General features: G+C 39.1%; 1 protein-coding gene across 9 annotated transcripts in view; it reads left to right on the forward strand.

Moving 5' to 3' along the window:
- LOC131068013 (uncharacterized) overlaps positions 1-18,038 on the forward strand; it is a 273,939-nt gene that overhangs the window by 84,691 nt on the left and 171,210 nt on the right. For all 9 annotated transcript variants that reach the window (XR_009111897.2, XR_009111896.2, XM_058003212.2 and 6 more), the window contains exon 3: positions 11,929-12,033. Coding sequence is in view for 7 of the 9 variants with exons in the window: in XM_058003212.2 (XP_057859195.1) it covers positions 11,929-12,033 (105 nt within the window). In the remaining 2 variants the exon portion in view is untranslated. The remainder of the gene's footprint in view (positions 1-11,928; positions 12,034-18,038) is intronic.

Consider the following 18,038-nt stretch of genomic DNA (forward strand, 5'->3'; position numbering starts at 1 on the left):
AGGGCGGAGTTTTATGACATCTCCACCAAGCATGGCGGACTTTGATGCCTCCTCAACTTGACCTTGCTTGGAGGGCGGAGTTTTGGAAGGCCTCAAGCATGGTGGACTTTGAAGACACCTCCATCACTAGTACCTTGGGCAGAGTTTTCATCACCTGCCATAACACTCAACATCATTCATTAGCCAGACTTACAAAAATTTGGAAAATTTCAAAATTTCACAATTTTACCAATTTTAACCAGATTGACTTGAAATTTGAAATCCACACTCAGGCAAAGCATCTGAAGCATCATGACCCCTAAAATGTAGGAAACTAGCTTTTTATGTCAAAACTTGGAAATTCTTGATCACGATCGAAGCATGTCAGTGGTATCAGTGCAAACCCTAGCTCCCCACTCCAAAAAAGGAAAAAGCAGGTATCCCTTAAAAAATAGGGAAAACTTTCTAAAAATAGTCATACCGAGGATTGGGCTAAAAATGCCAAAAACAAAACTTCCTAAAAAATAGGAAAAAAAAGAGCAAACTTTCTAAAAATAGAAAGTTGTTCAAATTCGTTCAAATCAATTGCGATCTTCGTCCCTTGGCCTTTCGGGGCACTTCGACGGTATCGGGACTCTGGTATCAGTCATCTTGCAAAAACTAACTTTCAATATCTAGGACTCGAACCGTTCAAAACTGAGCAAGGCTTGGCAAAACTGAAGTGGAAGGCCACGGGCACTGACAAAAAACCTAGAAAGCAAGAAAAGAGAGGGTCCCCATTTGCAATGGGGCGATGTGTGAAAAAGGTCACAACACTACCCCAAGAAGCAAAAGGATGAGATCGAGAAAGTAATCCAGGAGTTGCTTGATATGGGTTACATACAGCCAAGCAAGAGCCCTTTTGCTTCGGCCGTGGTCTTGGTGAAAAAGAATGATAGGACCATGCGCATGTACGTGGACTATCGGGCTTTGAATCATAAAACTATAAAGAATCGGTATTCTATCCCGAGAATTGATGAGCTCATTGATGAGCTACATGGTGCAGTGTTCTTCTCAAAGATTGATCTCAGATCGGGGTATCATCAGATTAGGATGAGAGCATCAGATGTGGAGAAAACAACTTTCAAATGCCATTATGGGCATTTTGAATTCCTAGTCACGCCTTTCGGTTTGACTAATGCCCCTACTACATTCTAGTCTTGTATGAACAAGATATTTCAGAAGCACCTAAGGGAGTTCGTGCTCATATTTTTTGATGACATTTTCATCTTCAGCAAGTCATGGGCCGAACACTTACATCATTTGGATGAGGTACTCAGTGTCTTGGAATCTGAGTCTTTGTTTGCTAAAGAATCAAATTGTGAATTTGGTATGAAAGAGTTGTTGTACCTTGGTCATATCATCAGTGCCGAAGGGGGGAAGGTGGATCTTGCAAAAATCAAGGCAATCATGGATTGGCCCCCACCGGAGAATATAACGCATTTGAAGGGGTTCTTGGGTTTGTGTGGTTTCAATCGGAGATTTGTAAAAGGATATTCCCAGATGGCTGCTCCCCTTACAGATCTCACGAAAAAGGGAGCTTTTGCTTGGTTAGATAGGGCCCAAGAAGTCTTTGACAAGTTCAAGGAACTCATGAGCACATGTCTTGTATTGGCTCTACCCGACTTTGCGAAGCCCTTTGAGCTTCAATGTGATGCATCAGGAGAAGGGGTGGGAGCTGTGCTGATGCAGGATAAGCATGCCATTGCATTTGAGAGCAGGAAGCTGAGAGGAGAAGAGAAAACTTATTCTATCTATGATAAGGAGATGCTGGTAATCATGCACGCCTTGGCCAAGTTCAGACAGTACTTGGTAGGAAGTAAGTTTGTGGTAAAAACCGACCACAACAGTCTCAAGCATTTCATGCATCAGAAGGACTTGAATGAGAGGCAGCATAAATGGGTGAGTAAGCTCCAAACTTATGATTTTGACATCGAGTATGTCAAAGGCAAAAATAATGTTGTGGTAGATGCTCTTTCCCGGAGACCCCATTTGAGCTCTATGAGTGAGCTTACAGCTGATTGGAGGGACTTGTTGCTTGCTGATCATGCCAAAAATCAGTTTGCAACCAGCATCATTGAGGGCACTTTTCATGATGAAAAGTACAGATTGGTTGATGGATTGATTATGTACAAGGGTAGGATCCTTCTTCTACCGGAATCTAAGTTGAAGGAGAAGGTATCACAAACTTTTCATGACATTCCTCTTGCTGGTCATCAAGAGTTTTTCAAGACTTACAAGCAGATCCAAGAGAGATTCTCTTGGAAAGGGTTGAAGAAAGATGTCTTGAAGTACATCAGGGAATGCCATACTTGTCAGAAGAACAAGGACAAGCACATAGCACCCATCGGTTTATTGCAACCATTGCCGATTCCTAGTCAAAAATGGGAAAGTATCTCTATGGATTTCATCACTGGGTTGTTGAGAGCTAGTGGGAAGGATTGTATCTATGTGGTGGTAGATAGATTAACAAAATTAGCTCATTTTTTTGCTATCACCAGCTCATTTACAGCAGCTCAGGTTGCTGATTTGTTTTTCCGTGAGGTGTTTAGGCTACATGGGCTGCCTAAAAACATTGTGAGTGATAGGGACAACAAGTTCCTAAGCTCTTTCTGGCAGGAGATTTTCAGATTGTGTGGTACTGTGCTCGCCCCAAGCACGAATTACCATCCTCAGACAGATGGACAAACAGAGATAGTTAATAAGTGGTTGGAAGGTTATTTGAGAAACTATGTTTCAGAACAGCATAAGGCGTGGGTAAGATGGCTACACCTTGGTGAATACTGCTATAATTCCACTTATCACATGTCCATCCGGACGTCTGCTTTCATGGCACTCTACGGATACGAGGACCCTAGCTTTGCTGATTTGGTGTTTGGAGATAGTAGAGCACCTCAAGCTAAGGATATGGTTCAACAGTGTCAGGATATTCTGAAGGCATTGAAGAACAACCTCCAGATTGCACAGATTCAACAGAAGATGTATGCTGATCAACAACGAGTTGAGTGTTCGTTTGAGGTTGGTGATATGGTCTACTTGAGACTCCAACCCTTCAGATAGTCTACTCTTAAGAATAGTGGAGTGAAAAAACTTAAGCCACGTTTTTATGGACCATTCAGGGTCATCAGGAGAATTGGAGCTGTGGCTTATGAGTTGGAGCTACCAGCGAGTAGCCGAGTACATAATGTCTTCCATGTGTCACGGCTCAAAATGGCGCTTGGGCACAATGTGATAGTCTCTTCTGATTTGCCTCCTTTGGATGAAGAGGGAGAGTTAGTGCTGGTCCCCGAAGCAATCCTTGATGTCAAGGAACGATTCTTGAGGAGGACGACCATCAGAAAGTATTTGGTCAAGTGGAAAGACTTACCGGTGGAGGATGCTACATGGGAGAATGAGGAGATTTTACAGCATCCTGGCTTGCGATTGCTTGAGGACAAGCAATTTTGGGGAGGGCGGACTATACTGTCCCCTTCTCAGTGATGTGCATTCAGTGGTCCATTGGCCTATTCCGGAGACCTGTAGGCTATTTGGAAAGGCGAATTAGGGTTTCCAACTTTTGTGGAGTTCTGCACGAGCTTTTTTAGGGTTTATCAGGAGGGAATTCTTCAGTTCTGTTTATGGTTTCCTTCTGGGTTTTTCATGAACTTCAAGGTGGCATAACATGCAATTGACTATATGGTGAAGTGTGAACTTACTATTTTTTAGTAAGTTAGGGTTTGGTTGTTTGGCTGATGCTGTCTTACTGAGCTTTTCAAGCTCTTTCTCTAGGTGTGAAGATCATGCTTTTCAGAGGAGTATTTCATGACTTACTATTTTTAGTAAGTGGCAGTATGAAGCATTTCTATTTTTAGCAGTCTTGGACAGGGTCTCGATCCTGTAGCAGTTCTGTGGTCTTCATTGCTCAGCTTCATCCTGGATTTTGTTGATAATCAGTATTGGAGTCATAAGTGATTTAATTAAATATTATTTCCTTATCCTAAGGTTTAATATTTAATTATTTAATTATTTTTATTACTGATTAACGACATTGGGAATTGTGCATAATATGATTTCTCCTAAGTCTGTTAGGCGAATTATTTGTGTCATGAAGGGGGACACCAAAATGAATAAGGAGATTTTATTTTATTTAACAAAGTATATGTTATGTCAAAAATTGTGGCCCCCTTTGGCTAGGCGTGGTTTTGACTTGAAGGGGGACGCCATTCTTGGGTCCACTTTGGAAAATGAAATGCAAATTGGAGAGGTGAATTTGGAGGCAATTGAATTTGAATTTCAAAGGGAGAAATCTATAAATACAGGTGTTTGGCCTCTCATTTGGTATCTTGAAGAAATTAAATTGTTATGTTGCCGGTTTGGCGATTGAAATCTGAGCTTCGAAGTGAGCCTTCCTAGCTAAGTGCAGTTTTGTACTTGCAAGATAGTACCTAGCTGTTTTCCATGATCTTTCAGTGATATTAGTGAGTTTGTTGAAGTGTAGGATTGCTGGTTTTGCTGTAGTTCGAGTTTTGGTGTGTTTCCAGGCTGCTGGGGACGACATGGCTGAATCATAGTTTCGTTCATAAGTCTCTGTGTGATCTCCTGTTGCTTCTGGGCATTGGCTCTTTGGTTTTCTATGTCCTAGGCGATGACATTTGTAAGTTTTCAGCTCTAAACTTTGAGTTTTCAATTTTATTATGCAAATCGAACTTGCCCGCCTAGGCGCCATTCTTTATGTGAGCATTAGGAAGCAAGTTGTGGTGGTTAGTATATGTAAAGGTCATTTTTCTGATTGTACTTTGTCACTTATGATATATCAGCAGTTTGGGAGTTTCTTGGGGATGTTTTGTGTGAGTTGTGAGTGAGTTTTATGCATTTAGTGTGTCTTGGTGTTGTTGGTTGTGCATTTTCAGCTTGTTGTCATAAATTACAGATTTCCAGAAGTTGGCTTTTGGGTGTGCATTTTCGAAGTGTGAGCAGATTAGTTGATTTGGGTGTGATTAGGGGTGATTTGGGTGAGCTTGGAGAGAGGTACGAGCATTTCATAGTTTCTTGAAGCTGCTGGTCTGCGTGTTATTGATCCTAGAATTTCATAATTACACGTTGAAGGATCTTTTGGGAGTTAGTAATTGTTTGGAGATATTTAGTAGCATTGGATAGCATTACTTCTCTATTCTATCTTTCTATTTCTATACTGTAAGGTTAAGTAGTAGTACTATGAACCATAGTTTTAAAACTCGTGGACTCGCCACGGACTCGCCACGGACTCGCGAGTCCATGGGAGCCACGAGTCGACTCGCCAGGACTCGCTGAGGCGAGTCCTAGCGAGTCCATCTGAAAGACTCGCGAGTCTTTTGCAAGGACTCGCGCGAGTCTTTTGCATGGACTCGCGAGTCTTTCAGATGGACTCGTGCGACCCAGAGAAAATGTCATGCAAGCTTTAAAATTGAGTTTAACATGTGAAAAAATTAGGTCTCTCCGTCAGGATTCATATATGGAATATAACATTTAAGTATAAGTGACATTTCCTTTTATCTTTCTTCTTTCTTATACTTTAAGTTATATTCCATATATACTGTCAGGATGTTTGAGAGTGGTTTCGGACCTCCAGGAGTTATAATGCAAAATCTAGTTTTTGGAGGATTCTTCAATTTTCCAGACTTAGTCAGATTTCAGGATCAGGAAGACATTCCAGACTTAGCCAAATTTCAGGGCATTTGAAGATCAAGATGACATTCCAGACTTTAAGTTATATTCCATATATACTGTCAGGATGTTTGAGAGTGGTTTCGAACCTCCAGGAGTTATAATGCAAAATCTAGTTTTTGGAGGATTCTTCAATTTTCCAGACTTAGTCAAATTTTAGGATCTTTTGGCGATGCCCCTTGACCCCAACTTGGGGGCATTGCCCCGAAACCCCCGTCGAAAAATATGGGGGGAAATTGCGCCGATGGAAGTAGGGAAAATTTAACCTCCGAGTCTGATTAGGCTCCATATAAAAGCATAATTAGCATTGAAGAAATCTTGGTATTATACATTTTAGAGTTGAAAGTTTGAAACTATGAGTATGTGACATGTGTAATGTTTCAATTATGGCTCTTATGTTCTCTAAATGCATTAATTTCTTTATGTTTTTTTGTAAAACTACGGTTTTTTTTTTTGCCGAGTCCTTGCCGAGTCTTTCACGAGTCTTTCACGAGTCCGAGTCCGAGTCCAAATTTTTGGTTTGCCGAGTCCGTGGCGAGTCCGAGTTTTTCAACTATGCTATGAACCATTTCTGGAGTGTTGCTTGCCCATTGCATAAGTGGAAGAGGTTGGCCCAACCGCCTTCTTGCTCTGTAATTCAGTTTATGTACTTTTGTCCTCCCACTGAATATGTGGTTGAGTGATCGTGTCCTCCCGCTGAAATATGCGGTTGAGTGATAAGTTCTTTGTATTGTCCTCCCGCTGAAATATGCGGTAGAGTGATAGTTTTATGTATTATCCTCCCGCTGAAGCACACGACAGAGTGATTGTGTTAAGTTTCTTGCTGTTTTCCTTGGCTGGTTTAGCGCCAAGAAGTTTAGTTTCTATCCTGCTGAATAAGCAGAAGGGGCTGACTTGCCACCCGTGCATTGTATTTTCAGTTTGGTTTGTGGTACTAATGATCCTCGGAAAACCGTATGCTCTCATCCTCCTAGATTGGGCTCTCGGTGAACAAAAGGTGGAAGGGTTCGCTTTCAGTTGTTTTGGATTATCTCTCTAACCTTAACGGGTTACTGTGTTTGCTTTTAAATATCATTGAAAAAAAAATAAAAAAATAAAAAATTATGAGGGTTATTACAGAAACATCTTAACGAATAATTACAAATGACGAGCAATACTTGAAAATTTCTAAAGAATGTATATATACCAGCTCTCATTACTCTTGGAAATGACTATTTTAAGTCTGATTTGTGAATTAAGCTTGCATCTCTGATTTTCAAGTTATTCTTAGTCTAATGCTATGTGAATTTTCACAGAATTCTGCCTTCAAAGTGGATTAAAAAATTAAAATAAATGTCTTTCACTTGACCTCAAAACCTTCTCCTAGTCAAAATCACCCTCTTTTAGTGTATTTTGATCAAATGCAATGATCGGAATAATTGCACGATTGCTGCCTTCTTTGCAAATCAGAGTTTTTTCACAAAATTTTTGCCTTATGATGCAATTCGCCTTGCTCTTGAAGTCAAGATCGGATTTGAAATTATTTAATTGCTTTGAATAATGATTAATTGAATTCGAAGGCACCTTTATTTATAAGCGCTTGATGAAAGGATGTATCCTTTCCTCATATGGGCTGACTTGTATCATTTCAAATAACATGTTTTATTGTCATTTGCTGGGGGCTTCCTTCATGTTAGCCGACTTGCATCTCCACCAATAGAATGTTTTAATTTGATGTTCAAGGGGTGGGGGGGTCGACATTCATGCTTCCAATTGCACAAGATTAGTTTGCATTCATCTTTTATTTGGCATTTGCATTATCCAATTGGTATGTTTTTTATGTTATTTGTATCATGATTTGGGTGGTGTTTGCATCTCCATTTGCACAATTTGATTTTGATTTGATCAAATATTAATCACTTAAGCAAATCAGTATTTTTCCTGTCATTTGTACCAAAGTCATTTTGTATTTCATTTGTACCACTTTCATTTTGCATTTCATTTGTACCACTTTCATTTCATGAAATCTCAAACTTGAAGGGCGTAATTTTCACCTTCATTTGTACCTTGTTCATTCCACGTTCCATTCATACCACTTCCAAGTCTTGAAATATCCAACTTGAAGGGCAGAATTTTCACCTTCATTCGTACCTTGTTTGTTCCATGTTCCATTTGTACCACTTCCAAGTCTCGAAATCTCCAACTTGAAGGGCGGAATTTTCACCTTCATTCGTACCTTGTTTGTTCCACGTTCCATTTATACCACTTCCAAGTCTTGAAATCTCCAACTTGAAGGGCAGAATTTTCACCTTCATTTGTACGTTGTTCATTCCACATTCCATTGGTACCACTTCCAAGTCTTGAAATCTCCAACTTGAAGAGTGGAATTTTCACCTTCATTCGTGCCTTGTTAGTTCCATGTTCCATTCATATCACTTCCAACTCTTGAAATCTCCAACTTCGTTCCACATTTCGTTCGTACCACTTCCAAGTCTTGAAATCTCCAACTTGAAGGGTGGAATTTTCACCTTCATTCTTACCTTGTTCATTCCACGTTCCATTCGTACCACTTCCAAGTCTTGAAATCTCCAACTTGAAGGGCAAAATTTTCACCTTCATTCGTACCTTGTTCGTTCCACGTTCCATTCGTACCACTTCCAAGTCTTGAAATCTCCAACTTGAAGGGCAAAATTTTCACCTCATTCGTACCTTGTTCGTTCCACGTTCCATTTGTACCACTTCTAAGTCTTGAAATCTCCAACTTGAAGGGCGGAATTTTCATCTTCATTTGTACCTTGTTCGTTCCACTTTCCATTCATACCACTTCCAAGTATTGAAATTTCCAATTTGAAGGGCGGCTTTTTCACCTTCATTCGTACCTTGTTCATTCCACATTCCATTCGTACCACTTCCAAGTCTTGAAATCTTCAACTTGAAGGGCAGAATTTTCACCTTCATTCATACCTTGTTTGTTCCACGTTCCATTCATACCACTTCCAAGTCTTGGAATCTCCAACTTGAAGGTGGAATTTTCACCTTCATTCGTACCTTGTTGATTCTGCATTCCAAGGTTTTTTTGCATTAGATGATCAATTGATCTACCTTCGATTTCTTTCGTCAAATGAATCAGTATTTGAACTTTGTTTAGGTATCAACATGCTTTCATTTCTCCTTAGCATCAATTCTCCATTGCTAATTGGTGATTTTGCCTTGATGACTTGAAACCCTTTCATTCATATGAATTTGCCCAATTTCAGTTTAAGGGGACGGCACTTGGAGGATCAATTGCATTTAATCAACTAGGGCTGCCTTTTAAGGTTTGTTTGAATAAGAACCCTATTGTTTAGCAAATACTTCATCTAGATCACTCTTTTGGAGCAAATGGATGCCCTTGCCCAATTTTCACATCAAAACCCAAACTTAACCTAGGACATGAGATTTCACAATTTATCCACCTTGAAAGTAATTTTTTGATGACTCTTCCTTATTTTAACCTATGTCAATCCAAAACTCTAATTCATACCATTTCCAACCATAAGACGTTTCTTGCAAATTGACAACTTTTAGGCAACATTAACCACCTTAGCAAGGTTGGCAACACAACCTCAATCCTGACTTGACAAGACATTCACGTCTCATAAGCAAGGGCTAACAACTACTAAACTTACCAAGCTAAGACGACCTAACTTAGCAAAAAAAAGTGGGGGTCCCCATTTGCGATGGGCCGATTTGTGAAAATGTCACAACACCGACAATTATCACTCTTAACCAACCGCTAAGTGCTATATATTTCATGGTTGTGTTGGAATTAGGGACTATTCTCGATTGTACACATTAGATATTTTGGAAATAAAGACATCTTTCTGGCCATGGTCTATGTTCTTTTCTCGTTATGATATGTTGCTATGTGATATATTTTTGTACCTATTTACTCTGCGTAATATAAGTTAGATCCCTTTAGGAGTAAACAAATATGAAGAGTACTATTGAAGCACAAAGAAGAGCTGTATTGAAGCACAAGGAAGCTGCAAACAATTGTCGAAAGATGACTGCTATCATGTTGTAACTGAAGAACCTCCTTTGAAATAAGGATGATGATCAGAACCAAGAAGACAAAAATCTGTATGAGTGCCCCTAATTACACTACTCGAACAATGATCAAATGGCAAACCAAGGAAACAATTTGACAGTCAAAGATATAGATGACACATTAATTTGCATGAGTGACCTCAACGACACTACTCAAACAATGCAAAGAATACTGCAAGTCAAAAATACATGTGCCAATAGTTTGAAGAAACTAATAAACTGAGGATGGATAATAACCCCACAAAATAGAAATGCAAGAATGTCCATATGGTATGTGTTCCATTTGACTAAAATGCATGGGTAACCAGCCACTACATCTGCCTTGTACATAGGAACAAAACTAGATACATAGCTCACTCCAAATCAAAACCAAGGAAGCATCAACATCAATAGTATGAAACCCCCCCATAATGTTGACAAGGGAGAGGGATGATAGGTCCACTAAATTGTGTGTCACAAATTAGTGCTTGAAGGAGAAAGACATCATCGGAGCATGCACAAGAAAGTAATTGCAATTGAAAAAGGGTGAGGTAAACAAGGCCATGATTGCAAACAACAAAGTGCACACAACAAACCCCCCTTGGCACTTTATAAAGGAGAGCGAGTACAAAATATGGCACAAAATGATGCCATGCCTCTTCATTGTTATTTCTGAACAATCAGCTTGGGAGAATTTTTATTTTGATTTTGAGAAGAAACAGTGCATTGATTTTTAAACTTTTTATTTCTTCCTTATGTTCTTCCCCGACTCCCCTACTGAACCAATGGACCGCAATTCGTAGGGAAGGCATTTTATGGAAGAAGGTTAAAAAATCCACAATTTTTCATTTTTCCCAATCATATATTTTGATCAAGAGAAGATTATGCAGTCACAGTAATTGAGAATTTTTGGAGTCAGTTGTCTTGAAATTTTGAACCCATATCATAAACACATTTTAGCATATGCTGTTTGTTGAATACTAGCTAGGTGCTATCTATTGTCACTTCAACCATAGATTCATGTATGCGTGAGGATTGAGCAATATTTTGCTGTTTTATGACTTCAGTGTCAAATTAGTATCTTGGAATATATGCTAGATAATGTATTTTGCTGGGCATTTTACACCTAAATTCACATTAAGCTATCATTTATCATTAGCCAAACAAAGAAGGCTACCACTGTGACCACAGCATGTGAATTGCAGGCAAGTTGACCTAGTCTTTTCAATCTTCACATTTTAACCTGATTTGTTTCAAAAATTTCAAAACTAGTTATATATCACACTCCATTATATCTTACAGTCTTCACCAGCATTTGTCTGTATCAAACAACATTCAATCATACAGACTCATCCAATGTGTCTCACTACAATCATTGCAAGCTGTTCATGCAAGTCTCGAGTTTCCTATGACAAAGCTTTGCCTGCATGGTGCTGAGGTTTATACCACTGTCCAAGCTGTGAATATAACTAGCCTAAGTTGAATGTAGTTGGTTGCAAAAAGCAACTAATCTATGATTGTAGCCATTTATATTTTGCCTTAAATCCATATAAAAATATGAACTAACAGATAAAACATGGATGGCATCTCTTTAGATACATGGTTTAAAAGTGATCAGTTTATTCTTGGTCTAAAAGTGGCTCCCAAGTGCAACACAGTTCCGTGACATCCCAAGAAATAGTGCAACTGAACTCCTAGAGGTTGTCTACTTGACAACAGAAATGGGCTGAATGGTAGATGCAAATTCTGCTATGGCCATTTACAAAATGACCAGACTATTAAAGGGATGGAATCTGCATGAATAGCTAGCTGCTAAATATAAGCTTTATTAGATGCTAGTTTGTTTTAGAAATTGGCCTGAATTTAAAGTTTAATGGAGGTTAACTCCTGGTCATCTTAGTTGGGGCTCAATTTATACTTCCTTCTACTAAACAACTCTGTCCTATTCCCTGCATTAGACTCCCTTTTCTGGTCTGTAATATTAAGTGACACCATACAGTTTTCATTTAAAACATCCCATTACACAATGTTCAAGTGATTCGACATGGAAAGCATTTCTTATGCTCTATGGGTTAAGATGGCGATGAAATATTTATTTAATTTACATATACTTTAAGTTCAGTTTGAATGCACAAATGCCATAAGTTCTTCATGTTTCTTTTCACTCATCTTTTGAAGCAGGTTTTGGGCCTTGGAGTTTCAGGTAGGGCAGCAACACGGCTTGCTCTTGCAAGGGGTGCAACTGTTGTGGCTGTTGATAGTAATGAAAGTATGATCCCTTTGGAGGTATGCAAATGCTCATTTTTCGACAAGACCTTTAATATCTACATCCTTTTGCTTGGGCTATTTTCATATTACTTTACATTTTTTGGTTCCTATATTTCTTCAATATATTTGCTTTGAAAGTCTAGGTCTGAATTTATTAACATTTTGTGTTTGAAATTGCACATTTCTTTATGGGGGGCATATACTTATATAAATTGTAATGAGAGAATATTCTATTGTCAATCCTAAAATTTGTTCGTATAATGTCGTGAACGATAAAATAAGTGATGGTGATATTTCTGGCATCAATGGACTTGCCAATCTAGAAAGTCAGTGAAGATATGTGATAGAATGGTCAAGAGGAATTAATTAGACAGGCCCACAATATGACTGATAGAAGTGAATAGTTTTTTTCAGATCGCAAGGGAGGAACACACGTATGATGGATAGAAATATTCAAGCCACTCTTGGTAGAATGGTGAAGTGATTGTTCCACTTTTGGTTTGCAAGGGGAAGAAATAATTAAAAAGGTTTAAGTTACTCTTAATGTGCAATAGGAAGAAAGAATTAAAAAAGGTTCAAACTGTTGGCAATTGACACTCATTGGATTCATTTTGTTGTCATTGATGGCAACAAGACTTGATAGAATCATTTACCGGCATTATGAGACATTTACTGGCAGACACCGACATTGGAGTATCCAAGGCTACACCGGCACCGGCACTGGCATTAATACTTCAAGGAAGCCGACATCAAGGAAGACTTATTTAGTAAATCATTTTGTAATTATTGTCGAGGCCAACATTGAGTATCCTTTTGTAATGTATTGTAAGCCGACATAAGGCATATTGTTTGTAATAGGTATATAGGTCAGTCTGCTCAGTCATTTTGTAATAGAGACAGGATATGGATATAGGAGAATATAGCAGAACTGAATAATGTGAAGTATATGTATGTAGATCATTTGTATGCGAATGTTATATCATGCAATGATCTGTAGATAGTTTGGAAAGCATTCTTGGAGGAGAAGAGATACCGGTAGTAGTGTTCAAGGTTTATGAACCGGTACAGATCAGAGCTAGAACCGAAACTCTATTTGGCATAGCAGATGCATTTTTGAGTTCATTTTCAGTGTTTTACTTTAGCAGAAGCTTGTAGTCAGTGAGGTTCTTTAGTGATGAGCAGTGTGCTCTAGGCAATGTGCCTTCCTGTATGTGCAGGCCCCCATTATATGTAATATCCTTTCATATGGCCAGTGAACTGATATTGTGGGTCACAAATCCCACCGTGGTTTTTCCTCTTTGAGGTTTTCCACGTATAAATTCTATGTTATGGTGTTCATTTATGTGGATGGTTTATTTGCTTCATGTTATATGTTTATTTGTTTACTGGTTTATATGTGTATGCTATAAGAGGATAAAATCTTATCATACCGGTAGAACACTGATTCACCCCCCCCTCTTAGTGTTCTTGGATCCCAACACAAACCACTTTTGATTGAGAGAGCCAAGGGTGGAAATAAGGAAAAATAAAATGCCTTATTTCATTGAAGACTAAAATTACTTTTGAGGCCCCTTCTTTGATTAGAAGTTCTTCAATGGTGGTTGGGGCTGCCACTCCTAGGAATTTGGTGGGTATTGAATCAAATTATTATTTTGTCGTTTCTCCTTCATGTGATGTCCCCATATTGTCAAATAGTAATAATCTGTATCTAAATATGCTTATGTATTAATTATTTAATTATGAATTATTTGTTCATTCAAATTAAAGATTTGAATTGATTATTATATTCCTTAACATACCAATGAAATCATAAATAAATAAAATAATAAATTAAGAATATAAATACACTATTAACAGTAATTATTTAATTAATAATTTTATATTAATTAATTAAATAAGAATAATCAATTATTAATAGCATTATTATTGAATCATTATTATTATGATATGAGTGGACTGCCGCCGATTAATGAAAAAGGAAAGGCAGCGACCTTTCAAAGGAATTGCTGCCATTGAAGGGGGGTTTTCCACCACCAACGGAGGTAATTAAATAGCCTCCATGACATGTGAAGAGGGGACGGAAGGGGAAATAAGTAAAAAGGGATAAAATGCTTGAGGGAAAAGCAGTTCCGTCAAACTAAGACTGGGAAGGTAGTCAACCATTTTTATTGGCAAGGATTGATCATCATTGATTAGATGAAATCAGAACTTTATTAAGATCCTTGTTCTTGGTGGTTTGTATTGGGATGTGCTTAATATGTATGCTTGATATATGAAGCCTGATAATGTTTATGCAGAATTTAATAAGTAATATTAATATAGACTGCAATAAGTATGAAGTCATATTTAATACATGGTGGCAGACCAGATTTGATGCATGTCAGATCTGTCTGCCTTTACAACCACAATTATACTAACAACTAATAGTATTTTTGGTAGTATTAATAATTTATTAAAAAAGCAAATACATTAATAATTGATAACATAATTCAAATCATATATATATATATATATATATATGATGCATGCCAGATTTGTTTGCCTTTACAGCCACAATTGTACTAACAACTAATAGTATTTTTGGTAGTATTAATAATTTATTTAAAAAGCAAATACATTAATAATTGATAACATAATTCAAATCATATATATATATACACACACAATGCCTTGAACAGTAAAATAATAATCTCAGCCTGATGTTTAGGAAGAACTCAAGGTAATAGTCAATAAGAGGAATATGTAAATGCAATTTCATTCTATTGTCAGGATTTAAGAAGATGGGAATGAGATGTTCCAAAGAGGGGCAGTCTAAATCCAAGCAATAGGTTAAGTCCCAAGATAGGGTGGGGATCAGCGACCCATAAGCCTTGAGGGTATAGACCCAAGATAGGTAAGGGCTTGGATCTGTAAACTTTGAGGGAACCTATTGTAGTTGGTCTCTAAGCACTTTGGTAACATACATATCCTCCTCCTTCCCTAAAGCTGAAGTATGTTAGGGGTCAATAACACATGTTAGTTTATAGTTGTTTGGGGTGTTTTATGGTTTGTTATGTATGGGTTGCCGAGAGGTTCCCGAGGGGTAGTTGGTAGTTGGTAGGTTGTGACGATTGGCAGCCTGGCCAACTGTCGGGTCTATATAATCTGTGGAAGGAACCTCAACATGTTGGCATTGTACTGGGATATTTTGGAAAGAAATAAAGATATCATACTTCTGCCATATTTGTGTTCTCTGTAATTGTTATCTATGCTTTAAAATACATAAATGTTCTTGTTACAGGAGTTGTTGGTATGTGTTGAATACTTATGTTTATCTGTGAGTTTACCAACCTCACCGTAGGGACTAAACATTTTGGCCCTGTTGCTTGTATGAACTTGGAGATAACTATGGTTATAGGCGGAAGGAATTAATGGGCCGGCCATTCAACTAGCAATTGACTATGGTAGACAGTGACACACACGAAGAAAGAACCGAGGAAGAGGCACGAGAGGATCAGTTGATGACAGACTTGGTAAAGTTGTGGGACGTGTCGGTCATGCAGTACGTGCAGAGGGAGGCTCATGAGAGAGCCATCTTTGAAGGCACGATACGTGGTGAGCTCACTGTCAACACTCCCGTCTTTGATCTGCTTGGGAGCATTCCAAGGTTGCTTGCCAGAAATCTGATTGCACTCTTAGACTAAAGGGAGGAAACTACACGGGAACTCCGTCGGCAACAAGTACTGCAAAGGTACGAAGAGCAGAACCGTAGGGAGGAAGAGGAAAGGGATACGAGCCAACGCCGTGTTGTGCGTTGCACACGCTCCCTGTCAGCGACAGGGTCCCCCTTCCCTTTTTTGAGCCTTTTGTCTTCGCCCTGTTGAGTTTCGCGCAGAGTGTCTCGCATCCTTTCGAGCGAGCCCGCGTTCAAGTTGAAGCAGTGAGGATGTTGAAAGAAATAGAGCCGGTGATTCCATTAGGCTAGTCTAGCCCTTGGGCACAAATACCAAGAGATTGTTCAAAATTGTGAAATCGCCTTGGATAGGCGTAAGGTGATAGAAGTTGGCGAAGCCCGCCAAGCAAAGAGCAGCGCGTTTGAAGGTCGCATGACAACCCAAAATTGTCATTTTTGCGTAGGAGTGATGAGATAGATTGCATGAGGTTTTGTTTTTGTGGAGTTTACAAGATTTGAACGAATGACGATTTTCGACAGCAGAAGAAGGAGGAGCGAATTTCATTGCAAGATGCCAAAGACCTCCAAACTCGCCCAAGTGCCCAAGCTCGCACAAAATGAGGGAAATTTCAAAGGCTTGCAAAATCGCCTAGGGGGCCAAATTTCGGACCTTGGGGACAAAAGGAGAGAAATTTCAAAATTGACAAAAACCCCCCCAAGGTCCAAATTTCACTTAAGTTGTCTAATTTCGGACCCTGGGGCCAAAATTTCAAAATCTGTTAAGTTGCAAAAGGTGCCTTAAGGTCCGAAATTTCTTTAAGTTCACAAAAGGCGTTCAAAGCTCCGAAATTTCAAAGTTTAAAAATTGCAAAAGGTGCCTTAGGGTTCAAAATTTGTAAAACTCGCAAAGAACGTGAAAGCCCCAAAAATCGCAAAAGGCATGAAAGGTCCGAAAAAAATAAAGAGCCGAAGTCCTTCAAGGTAAAACGCAGTTTAGGCTCCGAAAACTTCCATTCCACCGAAGTCGCAAGCTAGAGGATAGCCGCGAAGAAGCAAGGGCAATTCTGGCGAAAACCCTGAATGCTCCGAAGTCTCCCATTTCTTCGAAAATCGCTGCGCAGAAAGTAAAGTAGGCGATAAACGTGGAGGCACCCGAAGTTCGCGTGAGGGAGGATCGCGTAGGGTTTTGAAAGGCAGAGCCAATTTTGCGCGATTTGCATCCAAGGTAAAACGCTGACATAAACCCTTCCAGGCATCCAAGTTCAAATTGCCATTTCGCCTAAAGTGAAAATTGCTTAGTCTAAAACTCGACATTGCAAATTCTTTTCCAATCCAAACCGCGAAAATTTGAATTAGAGGGGTAACCGTTGGAATTCGAAATTTGTAGATTTATCCATTCGTCTTTGCGCAGCAAATCGGGCAATTTCTCGCCGTCCATTTTCATCAGGTAAGTACGCTTTGTCTCTCTTGATCATTTGAAATATTTATAAATTGGATGCATGCCTGTGCAAAACTGATTAAAATGCTTAAAATTCGCATCTTTTTTCCGATTATTAAAACGTCATGCAAAGCAGTCGAAATTAGAATTTGCTCCTAAGATTTAACCAGAAATTGCATTTTCAAACCAAGGAGAATTTTTCGAGCTTTGTCCTAATGAAAATTAATCCAGAAAATGCTTAAGTATAAATTCACGATCAAAAGCTTCATGAATAAATGTTTTGCTCAATCAAGCTCTCAGCTAGCAATACCACTCTGTTTCCAATCTAAATTTTGAATTGATCCTTGAATGCTGGCGTATCCTCTATCTGACCCGCCTTACTTCTTTTATATCGCCTCGTAATCCGCGTCCAGCTGTGCAGGATAAATGCCTAAGTGGGCGGTGGAATCATCAAAGACGCTTGCTAGAGCCGAGACATCGCGAGCATCCAAATCAGATATCCCATGCAAAGTCGAAAGGATGAAGTACCAGTATCAAAGAGGGGGATTGAGGGAGTCAAAAGTTCAAAGTGTCTGGGACAATGTCGGTGATATTGACCTAGGCCATATTGATATCCAAGACTTCAGGAATCGAGTCTTCTCCCCTAACGCATATGGCAAGCCGAGACAAATGGTGGAAAGTGGCATCGCCCAAGCAGTAGGATTTCCTCTAGTAGTACAAAACTATGAGTTAGTGGTAGAGGCTGGCCGACATTATCAGCCAGGTTCCAGATTGGTGCTCCTCGAGAATACGACTCTCGCCAACTTCACCCCTGAGGCCATTGGCGACGCATTTGACATTCCCTTCCCAAACAATCCCACGACCACGACTATAGATGAAGCACAGGGGGCATATGATATGAATCTGGCCAGATGCAGAACACTGATCAACGAA

This window comes from Cryptomeria japonica, chromosome 4 (assembly GCF_030272615.1).
Source record: "Cryptomeria japonica chromosome 4, Sugi_1.0, whole genome shotgun sequence".
Classification (NCBI taxonomy): domain Eukaryota; kingdom Viridiplantae; phylum Streptophyta; class Pinopsida; order Cupressales; family Cupressaceae; genus Cryptomeria; species Cryptomeria japonica.